This window comes from Amphiura filiformis, chromosome 19, assembly GCF_039555335.1.
Source record: "Amphiura filiformis chromosome 19, Afil_fr2py, whole genome shotgun sequence".
Taxonomy (NCBI): Eukaryota; Metazoa; Echinodermata; class Ophiuroidea; order Amphilepidida; family Amphiuridae; genus Amphiura; species Amphiura filiformis.
The window spans coordinates 39186724-39206485 of record NC_092646.1 but is presented as its reverse complement, the minus strand read 5'-3'; the positions used below and the strand labels follow the sequence as shown (position 1 = coordinate 39206485).

The window sequence follows — 19762 nt, the reverse complement described above, 5'->3', positions numbered from 1 at the left end:
ATAGAATATTGGTATCAAACTTGGTCAATGTGTTCCTAATGACTTCCAGATAATTTATGCATAATTAGCTAGCCACCCTAATTTGCATAATTAGATAATTATGCAAATTAGTTAATTATGCAAATTAGAGGGCAGCTAGACTATTCAAAACACTTTAAGGCAAAAGTCTTTTATTTATGCATTGATTTTTAGCAAAATATTGGCAAAAATTACATATTGATAAGGCTTTTCACTGATTTAAGCTCATTAACTATATAGATTGATAAAAACAATCAGACACAGAAAATATAAATTGATGTATTATGCTCCAAACAAAAGGCATATTGATCAGTGTATTTTACCCTACTCTATTAATCCGTCTTAAACATGCTCGGGAGCATTTACTAATTTAAAGTATATGCCTAAATTACCACCTAATTATGGAAATAAAACATTTTCTATACAAAATTGGAGTCCACAAGAAAAGTACACAAATCAAAATTAAGAAAATCTAGCCCTTTATTAATATCAAAATACTGTTTTGTTTGACAAATGAAATGACATTTCTATATCCATGACATTTATAGACCTATTTATTTCTAGATTATGTGTTTATACGACGTAAACTGATCTTCTACAATAATTGGTTGATGTCTAATAATACTTATTGCTATCAAATGGAAATAAATATACAAAGGTATGTGCATCCAGTGTCGCCACCATCAAATGGAACATTCCAAATGAAACGAAAAATTAATGTTAACAATGCTAATAATAATCTTTGATACATTTACTTGATTCTATGATAATATTATTAATTCAAGTTATTTGTTGATATTCAAATTTACTAGCATTCCAAGTACTTGCAATGCAAAATTATGAAACATGATCTTCATCCATGGCATTGTCTTTTTAAAGACATTTCTTGTTATTACATGCAAGGTTGATGGTCAATCAAAATAATTAACTGTTTTATGCAGCATGAAAGCAATCCCCCGGAAACTAAGACCTTTCTGATTGGCTCAAAATATCATAATATTCTTCTTGAAGCCAATCAGCAGGGAGGACTTGGGTTGATTTGCAGGCCATCATGTTGTCAAGTCTAGATGTTACAAAAACATTACTTATTATTGCTTGAGTCGCCACAGATGTCATGGGATCAATTGTGTATGTTGATTGTTTATTTTGAACAAAATAGCACTCAACCATAAATATCATATTGTTTAGATCTATTATACTATTGACCATTCCTATAATTGGCACTTTCCTGCCGCTGATGGGGTGAGCATCAATATCACATCAATACCAAATATTATAATACAAAGCAAGCACGGTCAAGAAGGGCATATGATTATAAAGCTTATAAAAATAAAATAAAATCACATGATACCCTTCTAGGCCTTACTTTTACTACCCTATATAAGATATCAATGTAATATCAATCACCCCTCAATGGCAGGAATGTGCCAATTACAGGAATGGTCTATATATATACATGTATGTTTCTCCTACTTAGCTTACAATTTATACATGTTCATATGATATACAAAAAGTTTCAAACACAAACTAAGGCTATCGTAATACAATTCGGGAATTGTGTTGCCATGGCAACTCAATGAGAATTGATATCTAAAAATAAGAGCGATTTTCAATACATAACTGTAGTAATTATGTATCTTTCTATCCAATATAGACATCTTCATTATTACATCTTACAAACCCCTTGTCCACAGGGTTAAAGGTCAACCTTTGTCCACAGGGTCAAAGGTCAATGCAAGGTCATTACATGATAGAGGTTAACTAGTGTTTCTAAATAATACAGATGGTATTTGATAGAACTATTTTCTTTATATGCAAATCAAGAAATATACAAATAAAATAAGTTGAAATTATAACTTAAAATTCTCTACAGCACTACAAAGAACGAGGACTAAAGTTTCACCTCAAAATCGGGTTTATATCGTAAATTTTTCTCTTATTTGTTTTTGTGCTAGCCAAATACTGAAATTTAGATATTTTAGTATCGGGTGCTGGCAGCATTGTCAATGGGCTATTCAATTTAAAATCCACACTACCCCTGTGGAAGATTTTGGAAATATCTTCTACAGGGGGAGTATGAATTTCAGATGGAATAAACACATTAGCAGCTCCATTTGAAACTCACTCTCCCTCAGGGGAAGATTCAGGTTGAATCTTTCTCGGAGAGTGTATGACATTCAAATGGAGCTGCCTAAATGTGCTCATTCCATCAGAAATTCATACTTCCCCTGTGGCAGATAGTATCAAAATCTTCCACAGGGGTAGTGTGGATATTAAATGGAACAGCCCAATATACCCATTACATGCAGCATTGTGACCTGGTTAATACAAAATAAAGCTTTGCATAAATACAGAAAGTTCATAGCACTATCTAATATCATTAACTTGCATAGATATTAACTACAGATTATATTCAGCTGAATTGCGTGTGCTCTTTTCGGTCACCCTAGAGCCATTATATTCTATATATACAAAATGCAAATCTTTACAAATGATTAATTAATTAGTTAATTATGGGCATCTAAATCGGCACGTTTGTTGTAGATGTACGCCCGTCCGTGGCGAGACGCGGAAGACTACTAGTGCCAGGATAACGATGACAAGAACGAGGACTCCCATTGTGACGATAAGCGTGACCTGAAGGAAGGATCCGGAATACATGGGGCTCAGTCCACTCTGGGTTGAGGCGGCTTCGGTCCTGGTAGCTGTAAAGAGATTCAGCGAAGAACGTGTCAAATACATATTGATACACATTAAAAGACAAATATTTAAAAAGGGACAACTTTTTCAAATATTTCAGCCATTTGAAGAGTCTGCTTTCTATTATGCCATCTCAGTCAACACATGCCTTTCGTCGTTAGGCAGGAAAAACCTATGTGTTATTGGCCCCTGAACACATGTAAAGCAAAACCTCCTGTGTAACATTAATAATTTTGCTTCTGCCCACCCAGCCATCCACATTTTTGTGGTGAGGTAAAAATTGTTTTTCCTCAAAGCGACTGCTCAGTGCCAGAAGTGGGTAAGTGCAATAACTGCCCTGTGAACATTTGGCATCTCGTACTCATCTATAATTTGGTTCACCTCAAGTTTGGTAGTGACGTATGTGCATATTTTGTTGGCCTAAGCAGTAAATAGCGCGCATCAAGTTAATCACGCAAAGTGTACACTCACACGCACAAGAGCATTTGTCGGTACGCTTGCGGTGCAATCGCGAAAAAGCATTGATGTCAATACCGAACTTGAAGTGAACCAAATTATACACATGGCAGCTAAACATGGCAGCTATTGCACTTGCCTACTTTTGGTACTGAGCAGTCGAAATATGGTCTTAAATGTGAATATTGGTCATTTTGATATGAAAATTCTTGATATTCAAAGAGGATTTTTCTAATGCATGCACCAGCTTTGATTTTGAGATGGTATAATTGAAGGTGCAAAATTAACCATAAGGCATGCTGTTTTACTGCCGCATTCAGAAATGTCAATCTCGACTACTCCTAAACCAATCACTTCTCATTTTGATTTGATTGACAGGCGAGGCCAAAGGCAAACTAGTATTACTGGCTCGGATTATTATAGACCATATCAAATTAACTCAACAGAAATTGTATACAGTGTCTTAGCTAGCCACCCGTCTGGCCGTCATTAATGCCTTTGACAGATGCTACATTATAATTATAGATGTTGAGAAAGGCTATTGATTTTTTTTTAGTAGACCAGATTTGCAAAACAAGGCTATAGCTATACATATTTGAACTCGTTGAACCCCCAATGGGCTGCAGAAGTCTGGTAAATGTTTTAAATGTCAAATTAGACAGGCAACGGTATTCAAATGTTGGGCAAACATCAATTCCTAGCTAAGACCCTGATGGTATAACAATAACATGGCAGCCATGTTGGTTCTAAGTTCTAAGTTACAGAGGGACAGGTGTCTAGATCGATTCGATAACCATTCATACCTATCTCATGTTTTATTGTATTATCATGAGAATTGCCCCATGGTATCTTATGGTGGACATAATTTTATTCAAATGAGGACGAGTGGCATAGTATTCGATAGGGTCTATAGCAATTTCTCTTACCAGTGAGACAATGTGGTCCATCCCATCCTCTAGCACATCGGCACATGTAGGCTGCATCATCGATATCATTCATGCTCAGGTCAATGCATGTTCCATTGTTAGCACATGGGTTAGGTAAGCAGGGGTCAAGGACTTAAAAGAAAAAAAAATTGCATGGTTGTTTTCAAATACTTTGTAAAATAAACGTACAACTTGTTCAGCTTTATATATCTAAAGAGAATAGTAATGCAGGCATTCTTATTTTATGGGTCAGTATGTGCAACCAATTCTCGAATTTTGGAAGTGAATTTCATGAAAAAATGTCAGCTAAAAAAATAGCCTAAAATTGTGAAAATGTATGTGACATGATCTGGTCCATGGAGGCCAAAGATGGTATTTTCGAAAATTTAGATTTTATGATCATTACCTTATACAAACATTGGGCTGTCATATACTGAAAACACCAACGATCTAGCATACTTGGTTCTAAAGTTATGAAGTGATATCTATTTTATTGTTTTTTTCTCCATATTTTATTTTATATCTCCCTATTATCATACTGGGCTTTTTTTATAATTATTTTAACACCCATACTCCCACTGTATACATGGGTTAACCAAGAGAGCATTTCAAATTGAAAGTTATCTAACTGTCCAATTCTATTTGAAACTTGTACTCCCTCTGTGGAAGACTTCTACAGGAGGAGTGTGAATTTCAAATGGAACAGTCCATAATTACACTCCCCTTCACATTGGATTCCATGACATTGCCATTTGTAATTCTAGTTGAAATCCATACTCCCACTGTGTAAGACTTAAGCTAAATCTGCCACAGGGGGAGTGTGGATTTTAAATGGAATGGCCCATTACACTTGCCTTCACACAGGATTCCATAAGAAACACTGACATTGTCATTTGTAATTCTATTTGAAACTTATACTCCCTCTGTGGAAGACTCAAGCTAAATCTTCCACAGGGGGAGTGTGGATTTCAAATAGAATGGCCTATTGCACTCACCTTCACATAGGATTCCAGAGTAACCAGTTGGACACTGACATTGTACATCACCATTAGTTTAATTCTATCTGAAACCCATACTCCCTCCGTTTAAGACTTAAGCTAAAAGCTCCACAGGGGGAGTGTGGATTTCAAATTGAATGGCCCACTCGCCTTCACATAGGATTCCAGAGTAACCAGTTGGACACTGCCATTGTACGTCACCATTAGTATAATTCTATTTGAAACCCATACTCCCTCTGTGTAAGACTTAAGCTAAAAGCTCCACAGGGGGAGTGTAGATTTCAAATTGAATGGCCCACTCACATAGGATTCCAGAGTAACCAGTTGGACACTGACATTGTACATCACCATTAGTTTAATCTGAAACCCACACTCCCTCTGTAAGACTTCAGCTAAAAGCTCCACAGGGGGAGTATGGATTTAAAATAGAATGGCCTGTTGCACTCACCTTCACACAGGATTCCAGAGAAGCCAGTTGGACACTGACACTGTACATCACCATTACTTCCAGGCTGACAGAGGCCGCCATTCTTACAGAGGCATTCATCAACTGGGCTAATGTCAGCGTCACGACGGCGTCGTCCGCCGCCCGACAGCTGGCAGAGCATATATACTGCGTGGTGGTATAATAGCAAGACAGGTTCTCTGGGCACGGGCTACTGTTACATGGGTTGTTGGGGTTAGCTACAAAAAAAGAGAGAAAAAGTTATTTTACACAAACGTTTTTCACAATATCTTCCAACAATATCATCTGATTGCAATAGACCCATGCTGTTACGTTACATGGGTTGTTGGGGTTAGCTACAAAAAAAAAGATGGAGACAAAGTTATTTTACAAACGATTTTCACAATATCTTCAACAATATCATCCGATTGTGATAGACCGACACTTTTGTGCTTGCACGTCCACACCACTAAATCTAGCAGATGACGAAAGTGCAATCAGACCTGTTGACATTTGACCCTGGTCAAATTGAGAAAAATTATATTCTATGAAAATTTGCATTTTGGTGCAAATTTGTTATCAAATCATACAAATCTGCTTGAAAATCTAGTAATGTGGATTCGGGTCTAGGCGATTAGAAACATTGATGCCTGTGCATTGATCCCATTCAATGGGTTGCATCTTATAACTCTTACATTGACTTTCATCATACACCTTTTTCACCTTTTATCACTACCTAGATCCTGGTCTTGAAAGAAAATGTACATTTGAAGCAACCAGCCGCTTTATAGCTGAGAAAACTGCACTTGAATAGCAGTCATTTTACACAGTAACATCATAGGGGAATGTATTAGCTGTGTGAACCGCACTAAACCACAGTGCCGCTCAGGGATGCCACTCAGTTGCACACAAAAAACGAGCTGAATATAAATAACAATGTGGGAATTTGGATTCACAAAAAACCTGAATTCAGGCTAAAACCTGAAAAGTAACAGCTCTGACAGTGGGTAAATCAAATCTTGGACACTGATGCACCAGCCACACCTTTTGAAGTGATAGTAGCGATCATTTTGGTAGTGGTTCAAGACTCAAAAGCATACGGTTGACAGATAAGAGGAATAGCAACTAATCATTAATACTTTCTTTCGCTTCCATCTTGACTAAGCAAGGTATACACATAATGAAACAAGCCTGATCCACTCGGGTCAAAATTATGCAATTATGCAAAACCAGTTTTAGTATGCTTTTATTATGCCCAAGCCTATACCTGTGGCATACATGGCTTTTTTTATGTTAACCCCATGAGAACTACCTGCCGATTGGCCAAAAAGAAGTTTTCATTATCAATTGGACCAATCAGCAACATTGTTAGAATAATTTCACAACACAAAAAAATTGGGGTGAATTATTTGCAAAGCTCCATTCTGATTGGTGATTAAAGTGAAGATTGTGTAATTGACCAATCAATGTTAGATCAGCTGGTAGTGCTCAGGGGGTTAATGTTTTCCATTTTCACCTTGGTTAATAATTTGCAATGTCAGCCTTTGGTCCGAGTATATCACATGAGATTCTTTACTTTTTTTTTGGGGGGGGGGAGGGTGTGAGGGTTCCAAGGATTAAATAATTGTTAACTTACAAGCAGTAACAGAGACTGTAAATGTGCAAACCGCCTCGTTACCAGCTGCATCACGGAACGTATAGGTCACCTCTGTAGTACCAACATCAAACAAACTGCCAGAAACATGCGTGCTAGTGGTCTCCACAACGCCAACGTTGTCTGTCGCAGACGGCGATACCCATGTCACAACTGCGCTCATTTCACCATTAGCTGCGACACTTGAGGCGCCTGCTGGGCAGTTTGAAATGACCGGTGCCGTGGTGTCAACGATGATGCCACTTTGTTGGACGGTAACCTCAAAGGAGCACAGAGCGCTGTTTCCGGAGCCATCTGTGAAGGTGTACGAGACCACGGTGATGCCAATAGGGAAGGACTGGCCTGGGTTGTGTGAGCTGCTTGTAGTTGGAGTCGCACCAGAGTTGTCAGTTGCAGTTGGTATATTCCAAGTTGCCACAGCGCTTGATGCACCGGCAGCTGCAGTAGTAGATGCCTGGGTTGGGCAGCCAGAGATGATTGGTGCTGTTGTGTCTGCACCGCCTGTTTTTTTTTATAAAGAGGAAAATAGGACAATTATTTGTGATGCTACCAATGAGAAAGGCATTTTGGTATAAACCCTTTGCAGTCATCTCAAAGTGTGGTTCTACTTGTACTTGCAAACTGTGTACAAATTGTTTTTCATACAAATGCTTTTATAAGGCAAGCAAGAAAAGTGTAAATGTGTGCAAGAAAAACACATTTGCACTTGTCATTGCATGGAGAAGTTTTAAGAAAGTACCAATCATGCTTCCTTTAGTACACATTTTAATCAATATTTTTGTGAAAGTATTATGTTGACTGATTAGTGCCAGAAGTGGGTAAGTGCAAATAGCTGTCCTGTGAAAAAATTGGCAATTTATGCAGTATGTAATTGCATAGAACAGTTTTAAGAAAGTACCAATCATGCTTCCTTTAGTACACATTTTAATAAATACTATTGTGAAAGTATCTCGACTGATAAATGCCAGAAATTGGGCAAGTACAAATAGCTGTCCTGTGAAAATTTGGCAATTTATGTAGTATTTTGTACTCGTCTACATGTACATATGGCAGCTATTTCACTTGCCCACTTCTGGCACTGAGCATGTACATGTATCCACAAAAGTTCTTTCTTGCAGCATGCAATATACAGCTATACTGCACCAAAAAAGTATCCTTGCACTTGAAAAAAATTGAAATTTTAAAACTGAACCATATTTGGGTAAATTTATCTAATCCTGCACATTATGACACCCCATTGAATCCAATGTGACCTCAAGAAGTAAGATTATATAGCCATGCATGACATGATTGTTTTCTTACCAGATTCTATTGTGCTGATCACAAAACTACAAGTTGCAGTGTTGCCAGATGCATCAGCAAATCTGTACTCCACATTCAGTGTCATTCCAGCCCCGACAAAGATGCTTGGGTTGGGGTAGGTTTCAAATTCCAAAGAGGCTGTTCCAGAGTTGTCGGTTGCGGTTGGTTCAGTCCATGTGACTTGGGCGTAGCCTGATGGTACTACCTGAGTGATATCACTTGGGCATCCGCTAATCACTGGAGCGGTAGTGTCTAAGATCACACCTGTTGTATATGAATAAATTTACAAATTTGGTTCAAAATTACGAATTCAAAATTGTTTGCAAGTAACAGTTTTTTATAATTTATCCTGAAGTTCCGATTATTACATCTGAAACTTTATAAAGTTACTAAAACTTCTATCACTAAGAACAATTTTGGGAGCATTTTACTGCACTGCATTAATTGTGCAGGAAAAACCTGTGGCCTTTTAACATGTTTAAACAAGAGCACCACTGGTGCTGTAGCTCATTTGTTATGGGTTATGGTCAGGAATACCATGCGTAGCTATGTATAGCCATGCATAGATATGTATAGCCATGCATAGCTATGTATAGCCATGCATAGTATAGCCATGCATAGTTATGTATAGCCATGCATAGCTATGTATAGCCATGCATAGCTATGTATAGCCATGCATAGCTATGTATAGCCATGGATAGCTATGTATGGTCATGTATAGCCATGTAACCATGTCATGGCCATGTATAGCCATGTATAGCTATGTATACAGGGCTGCCAACTTTGAAAAACACATTTCAGTATTCTCAAAATCACCATAGTGCTGTGATCAAGCACAAATCAGCATTTTGAAAATATACTTACGGTTCTCAAGATATTTATTTATTCAAGGCATTTATTTATTTGTACCTTTTGCTTGTCGAGTATCCTTTGATTTGATTTTGTTTAATACAGTTTTGTTTGTATATTTAATGTCTTGGATGCACCATCGGATAGATGAGTGCCACTGATGTAAAAGCAATTTCCAAATAAAAACTTGAAACTTAAAAACTACAACACTTTCATGGTAAATGGCATGCATAGCTATGTATAGCCATGCATAGTTATGTATAGTCATGCATAGCTATGTATAGCTATGTATAGCCATGCATAGCTATATATATAGCCATGCATAGCTATGTATAGCCATGCATAGCTGGCATGCATAGCTATGTATAGCCATGCATAGTTATGTATAGTCATGCATAGCTATGTATAGCCATGCATAGCTATGTATAGCCATGCATAGCTATGTATAGCCATGCATAGCTATGCATAGCTATGGATAGCTACATGTATGTATGGCCATGTATAGCCATGCATAGCTATGTATAGCCATATGTAACCATGTCATAGCCATGTATAGTCATGTATAGCTATGTATAGCCATGTATAACTATGTATACAGGGCTGCCAACTTTGAAAAACACATTTCAGTATTCTCAAACCTCAAAATCACCATAGTACTGTGATCAAGCACAAATCAGCATTTTGAAAATATACTTGCGGTTCTCAAGATATTTATTTATTCAAGGCATTTATTTATTTGTACCTTTTGCTTGTAGAGTATCCTTTGATTTGATTTTGTTTAATACAGTTTTGTTTGTATATTTAATGTCTTGGATGCACCATCGGATAGATGAGTGCCACTGATGTAAAAGCAATTTCCAAATAAAAACTTGAAACTTAAAAACTACAACACTTTCATGGTAAATGAAATAAATAAATAAATAAAATTTTGCACACACATCTAATTTTCCTGACTTCATATTTCAAACAAGTGCTCTCTTCAATCTTCAGAACAGGGAAAGGCCACTAGCCTAGTGTTTACCCCCAGCACTTCCCTGTTCAGACTTTCTGTTTGTCTGTTTTGTAATGTCAGAGAGGGGTTGTCATGGTCCCATATACTGATATACTAGGCCAGTGCCAGTCAAAGGACATTTCACCTTGATTAAATGTTTACATAACTAATTGGGTCAAGATGTGTGATATAAAGTGTAAATGAGTGAGATGTTTGTTCATAGTCAGGGTTGCCAACTAACAATTTGGTAGCCCAATTAGTTCTGATTTGGGAGAATTTGAGACACTATTTGCTCATGGCTCTTGCACAGAAGTAAGGGCCTATAGACAGCACAAGCCCAATTGGTGCTAAAAGCAACACTGAAAAGCAGACATTGTAGCTGCACTGAAACAGTAAAGTTCAACAATCTCTTTTACAAATTCATACGATCAAGGAGTTTGTACAGTGTTTGTAATATGAAAAGCACCACAAACAGTCTACATAGGAGACTATTCCATGAAATTTGGTAGAACTTTTAGTAAGAAAATGCTCCAAAATGATACTTTCTGTCCGAATTTTCTTAGCTAATCATGAACGATCATGCAAAGATCGCCGCCTCAAATTACCAGATCCATTGCGCAAAAGATGTAGTAAGAGAAAGAAAAAACATACAGAAATATGGACTATGCCTATAGTGCATTGCGTTTACGCAATGAGCTAAAAAAACTGCTAAGAGGTAACAGATGAGGTTTTGCTTTAAACATGTTCAGGGGCCAATGACACAAGGTTTCTCATGCCCAAAGATGAATATTCTTTATTCCAGAAATCAATCTATAGCACTGTAAAAGTAGCAATTTTCATATTCACTGATTTGACCTTTGCTCGTTTATAAATTGATGATTGACCTATGGATAAAGTAAATATATTCCCACATTTTTATTTTCACTGTAGCTGTAAAAATTAATGTTCTGCAAAAATTCAACTTTGATAATATTAACATTTGTTTACCGCTGACCTACTATGCAACCAATTTGACCATAATATTTTGAGTTTGATACATTACTATGAATCCTGACAAACCCACAAAAACAAATTTGTCTACAATCCTGGACAAAATTGTTGGAACACTTGTGATATGGGTATACTTACCCCCCCCCCATTAACCCATTCAATGTTGCAACTGGTTGATTTAGTCATGTCCCACTTGACGCACCCAACACTGCTTGGTGGGTAAGGGGGAGTGTTGTAGAAGTTTCAAAGGAATCAAAACTTCAAAGAAAGTGAAATTTTAGAATACAACAGTCCTACTTTTACACAAGTGTTCCAACTACAGTACTTGTGACTCGGATTGTAGCATTTTAAATTTTGGTACAGCTACCAAGAAATAAATTTGGTTCTTTTTAAAATTTTATTACCAACCTGCTTGGCGTACTGTGACGGTGAAAGAGCATGTTGCGCCATTTCCAGAAGCATCAGTGAAAGTGTAGGTGACAATAGTATCTCCAAGGCCAAAGCTCTGTCCCGATTGGTGGGTGCTCATCACAGTTGGGGCAACACCAGAGTTATCTGTTGCAGTAGGTGAAGTCCACAAAGCTGTGGCACTATTTGCTCCAGTTGCGGCTTGAACGGAAACGCCACTTGGGCAGTTGGAGATGACCGGTGGGGTGCTATCTGTGAAGCCAGATTGGGTGACCGTTACTGGGAAGGAGCAGGTGGCAGTGTTGCCAGTTCCATCGCTGAAGGTGTATGTGACCGTTGTGGTTCCCAAGTTGAAGCTCTGTCCTGGGTTGTGGGTGCCGCTTCTTGTGGGGGCGAATCCAGAGTTATCAGTGGCTGTTGGCAAGTTCCATGTGGCGACTGCGCTGTTTGCTCCGTTGGCAGCCTGGGCGGTGACACCAGTTGGGCAATTGGAGATGACTGGTGGAGTAGTGTCTACTACTGGGCTTGTTCCAGCTGTATTAATAAATATCATAAAGAAAGGGGAAAACTAAAGTTTAGCTTAGTTTGGAATTCTAATCTACAAATGTGATGCAATCAAGCAAAATGAGTTGGATGTCGGGAATATTGATTTTGAGATTTAATCAATAATAGTATTCAACTTCCTTTGTATTTTACTATTCTGAGCAACACTAAAATGGTCATATCTCTGGAACCTGAAGTCTAATTATGATGGGGTTTTGAGCAAAATAAAGCTCGGAGAATAGCTCATGTAATGAGATTGAAAACTGAATTTTGATTTTGATCGACAGACTCCGTTTGCTTCATCGCATCACAAATGTGTTAAATTAGACAAGCATCAATATTAATTTCTCATTTTTCTGTGAATACACTTTTCTTCTGATATTCTCTTCTGCTTGAGTACTCTTGACAATGAAAATCACACTGAAATTTACATCAACACTGAAAATATGCTGAAAAAAATTTCAGTGTGAAACATCACACTGAAAACAAACCCTTTGTTATGCAGCTATGCAAATGAGAATAATGCTCATTTTCACTAAAATATCTTTGAAGACTTTAACCTGGGGCAAATCACACTGAAAATCTACTGAAAAGAATTGACCTCTTGGTAAATCATACTGAAATTGTTCACAACTGTTGCAGTGGTAATAACAGGGATTCTTTAATCCCACTGAAATTGATTTAATCACACTGAAATGTACTGGCCAGTGCTATTGTTATGTAAATTTCTCCTCTGAGTCATTGCTCATTATTGCATGTATCAAAATACTGAAAATACACTGAAATACTTCTGAAACACAATTTCAGAGTTGACTTTCTTTTGTTCTGGTCATTTCAGTGTTGAGGTTTGCTTTTCAGTGCTTTTTTCATTGTCAAAATTTCATAGTCTAAGGAAATAGCCACTGAAGTTCACCAAAAAACTTACCTTGCAAAACAGTCACAAAGAATGTAGCAGTGGCAGCGTTATTGGATGGATCAACGAATACGTAGGTGACGGCAGTGGTTCCCAGTGGGAAGTACGATCCTGGAGTGTAGGTCCTACGAGACAAGTTAACCGTGCCCGAGTTATCGGTGGCGGTTGGTTCATCCCAGTCTGCGTTGTACCCAGTGTTAGTAGTGTAGTAGTAGAGAGGTGCTGGTACTCCAGAGATAACTGGAGGCACATTGTCTTGAGCTGGAGAACGAAGAATCAAATCAAAACATTTAGGATGTGTGGATGTCCACGGTTGGTTGTTTGTCCATAGTTTATCAGAATTAAATAAAGTCCACAATTCCCCGAATCTAAAGGTCTTTTCCCAGCTGGTTCCTACAAGCACTCTTATGTGACAAGTAGGCGAGCACATACACACCACCACAATCCAAACCCTGCCTTACACATACAGTACCCAACATCATCTTACATATGTTGACTTCATTTGGTTCCTACATATCCATTAGGACACCCCACAATCCACACACACAAACCCACTCCCACATTGAAAACCTCTTCCCATCTGTGTTGAATTAAAATCAAAATGGTACACCGCCACGCATACTAAAATCTTAGAACAAGTATTCGGAACACTTGGTACATGTTGTAAATCTGTGCAGAATTTGCAATGATCACGGAAATGATGTTTATTTTGTTTAACAAACATGACATCTACAACAATGATTTACACTTCCCCTCTCAATTTCAATCAATGCTGGAACACTTTGGAAGACATTGGCATTTCCCAACATTGCACAGGGGAGAGGGGCGTCAGTTGTCCATTTTTGACTTATTTCCAAGATTGTAGGTATTGAACAATGGACCCCGCGCCCTCAATCCATGCACATCAAACCTCGCACACATTATTGGCCTTCTCACCTGTGTTGATGTCGCAGTTGATTCCAACAAATCCATTAGCACATTGACATGTAAAGTAGGTATTGAATGATTGACACACAGCATTGTTCAAACATGGGTTGCTGTTGCATGGGTCAAAGTCTGCAAGAAAAAAAAGATCAAGTTGGTTAGTAAAGATGTACATTTGTGAAATGAGTCGGATGTCGGTATTATTGATTTTGAGATATTGGCAAATAAAGTGTTGGAATTTTTTTGTTTTATGTTGTTTTCAGCGATTGATAAATTGATGTAACTTCGCAAAGAAAAGTTGTATCAACATGGAGTTTTCCGTTTCTGAAAGCTCTAAATGTCCTCTTTAGAAACATGTGTAAAACTCATTTTCGATCAGGGTCGACATGCGACTTATTCCCCTTGATCATGTCACATTTAGTGTTAAAAGGGCATTTCGTGATCCACAGTATCATCCCCCCACTTTTCTCAAAAAGTTGAGATTTTTATATGACTGGAATCCTCTGGCTACATAATGTTTATGTTCAAATTAACATTTCTTGCAGATTAATTTGTGTAGCAAAGATATCGTGAAATTTGAATTTCGTTCTGGTATACCAGAACGAATTACAACACATTGTCTATGGCACAGTGTAATACACATAATCATGCATACATTGTAACTCGCAAATGCAAAATCGGAATCAACTGAAATTTTGGAAATAAGCTTTTTTCCTGGATATCTACTGAAAAATGTCCTAAAAAGAGGATGCTAGGATCACGAAATACTCCTTTAACTAGAATTGTCATCCTATGAAACCGGAACTACATTTTCGATAAATAAGCAAATCTCCTGGCTTATGTTATCCTCAATATCGTAGAAAATAGTTTATTAATCAGAAGATACCTAGCCCTTCACAGAATCCTTTGAAACATGATGCATCACCTCATTATATAGCAAATGGTACTTGTAATACTTTGTTTTCATGTTGAGAATAGACTGGCTAAACATGGGTCAATAGTCAAGAAATAAACTATGCATGATCTGGATGTGTTCTGTTCATTAAGGTACTTTTCATCACAAAAGACCCATGTTGCACTAGATAGCAAATCAGTACAGCAAATTGAAATGGAAGAAATGCATATGTTATACGCTTTTAATGTTTGGTTTTTTTTCACACAAAACAGAGGGCCATCCGTATATCAGAAGGCTGAAAATTAGATCAATACCAATATCAGTCGAGAGTTATGCTGCAAAATGTCAAGCAAAATACTCACAAAGGGTTTCGCAGTTGTGTCCGATGAAACCAACTGGGCAGTCGCAGACATAGTCTACATCTCCGTCATAGCTATGGTAAGCATTATGACAAATGCCTCCGTTGTCGCATATAGGTCTGCTTCCAATGTTACAGATGTCCAGAGCTTCATTGTTGGGTGCTGTATGAAAATCAAATTAAATAATTGTAGATTATATCTTAATACCCTGCATGCTAGCCATAGGCTCCAACAAAGATATTTTTAAGGGATGTCTTTAGAACCACCGAACCAATTGTTTGGCTTGTTTGTACTCATTTTAATGCTTAGTTCATGCCAATTCCAAATATGGTCATGACGATTTTTAAAACTAAGTTTGAAGCTTGTCATCTGCAATTGACACCTGCTTGGAGAGTCAAGGCTGGGATTTTTGGTTAATTTTGTGCTGGATACCGTATGTCATTTACAGGCGGGTACCTGGGTACCATCATCACCTGGGTACCATCATCACCTGGGATAAAGTCAAAATAGAGCGCTATATTTTTGCACTTGGAAAGCAAACACTGGTGTGAGTTGCATTGATATTGAGCGAATATATATACCGGGAAAATATTTAATGTAAACATATTTCACAAGCTTTATTTGACATTGAACTCTGGCCTCTTGTAATTGGATTATGTGGCTAGGGACAAAGTTTATCAACTCATTGGTGCCATTACCATTGAACTTTTCAGGCAAACTTCTCATGCCATGTTAAAGCTTGTAAAAACAAAAAATAATAACAACCATTGGGCAACCCGGCACCTGAATTCAGACCCGGGTACCTTAAGGACGGCGGGCACTGGTGAGCCTGCCCCAATATCCCAGCCTTATTATTTATAATCCAAAAAGTAGCCAGTAAAATTTCTCATTATTCATCCAAAACGGATAACTCGGCTTTAAGGGTGGATGTTAAGGTATTTCCGGTTCAAAAAGAAAAATCTCAGGTCTAATTATGTTGAATTTTTGGTCATTTAGCATCTAAATCATCTAGTTTTATCCGGTATGAGAGTTCTGAATTAGACAATTCTGCATGAAATTGGTAATTTTTCCATTAAAAACTGTAATAGGTAATTCATGGCATTTAATTTCATGCAATTCAGCATAAACTTGAGGTTTACTTACATGTAGCGAGAGCACAGTTAGTTCCTGAGAATCCATTTTCACATACACATGTGTACTGCCTGTTGAATAGTCCATTTAAGTTATTATTGCTGTTGAAGCTGTTGACGCATGTCGCACCGTTGGCGCAAGGATCGATGTTACATCCATCCAGGCCGGGATTACTCACTGGGGAAAAAAGCATGACATTGAAGAGATTATCATAGAAATTTTGTACAATATTTTGTTCATTTGCCCCACCACCTAATAATAAATAAATAAATTCCTGCATTCTGGATCCAATCAACAATTTGTCTTGTGATGAACAGAGCCTTCACTGCTCAAGGTTACATACCACTAATAGGCCTGGGCGATACATGGAAATACGTTGAGTAACTATCTGAAAAGACTGCATTAAAATCGCTGAAATTGATCAAGTTATATAGCCAAAAAAGTACTTTTCAGGGTTTGATGCTTCAAAATGGTATATTTTCTCTCATGACATTTTTGTTGTAATAGTACCAAAATTCATACGCACAGCTTCAGTTTTTAGTAAATATTAAGCCCTACCATATTGTAACTTTCAGCTTGAGGCGCACTGCCATTTTAAGGTGTTTACGGTTCAGTGCATTAAAACAAGAAAAGTCTCAGGTCAACCTATGTTGAGTTTTTGATCATTTGGCATCTAAATCATATAGCGTGTGTTTCTATTGAGTCCCCTGCATTTTACCGGTAAAACTGTTCGCCGTCAAATAGCGGCGAAAGGCGGATAACAGTCAGTTTCCATTGCACGTTGTTTACCGGTAAACACTCGATGAACAGCGTCAATTGACACCTTAAAAGTTTGCCGGCGAAAGGTCGTGCACTGGGGTCAATCGCAAAGCATTGTGGATTTTGATATTGTAGTATTTTCTTAATTGTTTGGCTAAAAATGAGGTAGCAAACACGAGAAAAGAAGACTGAAGAATAATGTTTTTTATTAGCGTTTTAATTCGTTCTCGTACATCAAATTACGCCATTGGGAAATCCCCCTCAGTGATATCGACGCCTTGAGTACTCAGTATTGTTGCGCATAAAAAAAAATAGGTCTTAGAATTTAATCTTTCAGTTTAATTTCAGTTAATATTCTTTTTTAGCAAAAAGTAATTTAACATCAACAACATAATATTAAATTCATGAAATCTTTCTAATTTTCTGAAGCACACACCGCCATGGATCCGAGTTGATTTCTATTTATTTACATGCACAGCTGGATTCATCCGCTGATGTTGTTGTTGTTTTATTTCATGGCTTTTACTAGGGTCATAAATCATAACTCATGTTAAATATTTAGCATAATATGTATAATGCAGGGATAATGCATTATGAATATTTCTTCCATTTACTTTATTTATAGCAAGTGAGTCAAATATTTGTATGTGATTAGGCCTAAGAATTTTTGCGAACGGAATGGTATAATCATGGTATAATACATAAACAAGCTAGCTCATTGATGATGCAGAGGTCAATTTCGCGACTCAACTTCCGTTTTCTTCCCTGTATGCGCATTCAATCGTAGAGTGAGTTTCTATTGACGTTTACGGTAAGCGTCCCGCTATTTTCCTTCCTCAAGAAGGAAAACGTTATCGATAAAAACTCCCCTCTGTTTACCGGTAAATAGCGGGAAGGTCAGTTTCTATTGAGCAGAAATAATCCCTTTACCGTCTTTTTACCGGTAAACGGTCCCAATAGAAACACGCCTATATAGTTTCACCTGATATTAGTGGCATTTAACTGTGAGAGTTCTGAATATGAGAAAATTCCACCCAAAATTAGCCATTTTCCCATTGAAACCTGTGTAATACATAATTAGTGGTATTTAACCTCAAGGGGATCATGCATTCACAAATGCAACCACAATGAAATGGATCACCTTGCCAGTTGCTATTAGAAACTTTACCACAGTTGTATCTTCAAAGAAAATTTATTCCCTCATGTTTTCCTCTGGTTTTGGAGGTTTTATCTTTTTCCTGCTTTTTTTGCTTTTGTGTGCACGAGACATAATACTTTAGCCAATAAAAAGTCCATATGAACAGTTTCAAATATTTGATTGACTTTTTTTAAAGTAAACAACTAACAAGTACAAGTTGGATAGCAACTTGCAAATTGGCAACTTGCAAGTTGGATAGCAACTTGCAAGTTGGATAGCAACTTGCAAGTTGGATAGCAACTTGGATAGCAACTTGCAAGTTGGATAGAAACTTGCTAGTTGGATAGCAACTTGCAAGTTGGATAGCAACTTGCAAGTTGGATAGCAACTTGCAAGGTGGATAGCAACTTGCAAGTTGGATAGCAACTTACTTACAACTTGGATAGCAACTTACTTACAACTTGGATAGCAACTTACTTACAAGTTGGATAGCAAACAAGTTGGATAGCAACTTACTTCCAAGTTGGATGAGCAACTTCCAAGTTGGATAGTAACTTACAGGTTGGATAGCAACTTCCAAGTTGGATAACAACTTACTTACAAGTTGGATAACAACTTACTTACAAGTTGGATAACAACTTACTTACAAGTTGGATAGTAACTTACAAGTTGGATAGTAACTTACAAGTTGGATAGTAACTTACAAATTGGATAGCAACTTACAAATTGGATAGCAACTTACAAATTGGACAGCAACTTACAAATTGGATAGCAACTTACAAGTTAAAACAACATCACATATGATCAACTTACCCACAGTATTTTGGCAGTTGATGCCCATATAGGCTTCAGGGCACATACAGATGTAATAGTTGGAATCCATAGTGAGACAAGAGCCTCCATTAACACATGGGAAGGAGTTACATGGGTTGATGTTGGTGGTGGTAACTGGAAAAGAAATCAAGTGGAAAATGTGAAGACATATTTGTATGTTATGACCAACATTTTGCTTTATGATACATGTACTCAAAGTCCCCAAATCTACAGGGCTTATTTTTATTGAGACACCTTGTATAGATTTAAAAAAAGGCTGCTTGACAATGCAATGCACTGGAATGTACACTGTACATACTGCACTGGAATGTACACTGTACATACTGCACTGCAATAAAACGGTGCCATTGAATATAGTGCACTGCAATGTAAGAAATTGATACCCAGGTAACCTGATGACAAGCAGGTACCGGTGTTCCCTGGAATTTATCCCAGGCCTACTGCAATGCAACAGTACAACACAGCACACTGCGCTGCAATGCAATGCCGTGTTACAATGCAATACAAATGTACACTGCAATACAAAGCA

The 19762-nt window shown here is 37.5% G+C and overlaps 1 protein-coding gene across 1 annotated transcript in view; it reads right to left on the bottom strand.

The window, feature by feature from the left end:
• Positions 1 to 496: 496 nt before the first annotated feature.
• Positions 497 to 19762, bottom strand: part of LOC140140575 (uncharacterized) — a 135341-nt gene continuing 116075 nt past the window's right edge. Inside the window, 12 exon segments of the mRNA XM_072162332.1 lie at positions 497 to 2723; positions 4101 to 4232; positions 5547 to 5694; positions 5697 to 5782; positions 7180 to 7698; positions 8500 to 8763; positions 11738 to 12271; positions 13206 to 13454; positions 14130 to 14249; positions 15375 to 15533; positions 16515 to 16679; positions 19213 to 19347. Of these exon segments, the coding sequence (XP_072018433.1) occupies positions 2530 to 2723; positions 4101 to 4232; positions 5547 to 5694; positions 5697 to 5782; positions 7180 to 7698; positions 8500 to 8763; positions 11738 to 12271; positions 13206 to 13454; positions 14130 to 14249; positions 15375 to 15533; positions 16515 to 16679; positions 19213 to 19347 (2705 nt within the window). The 3' untranslated portion in view covers positions 497 to 2529.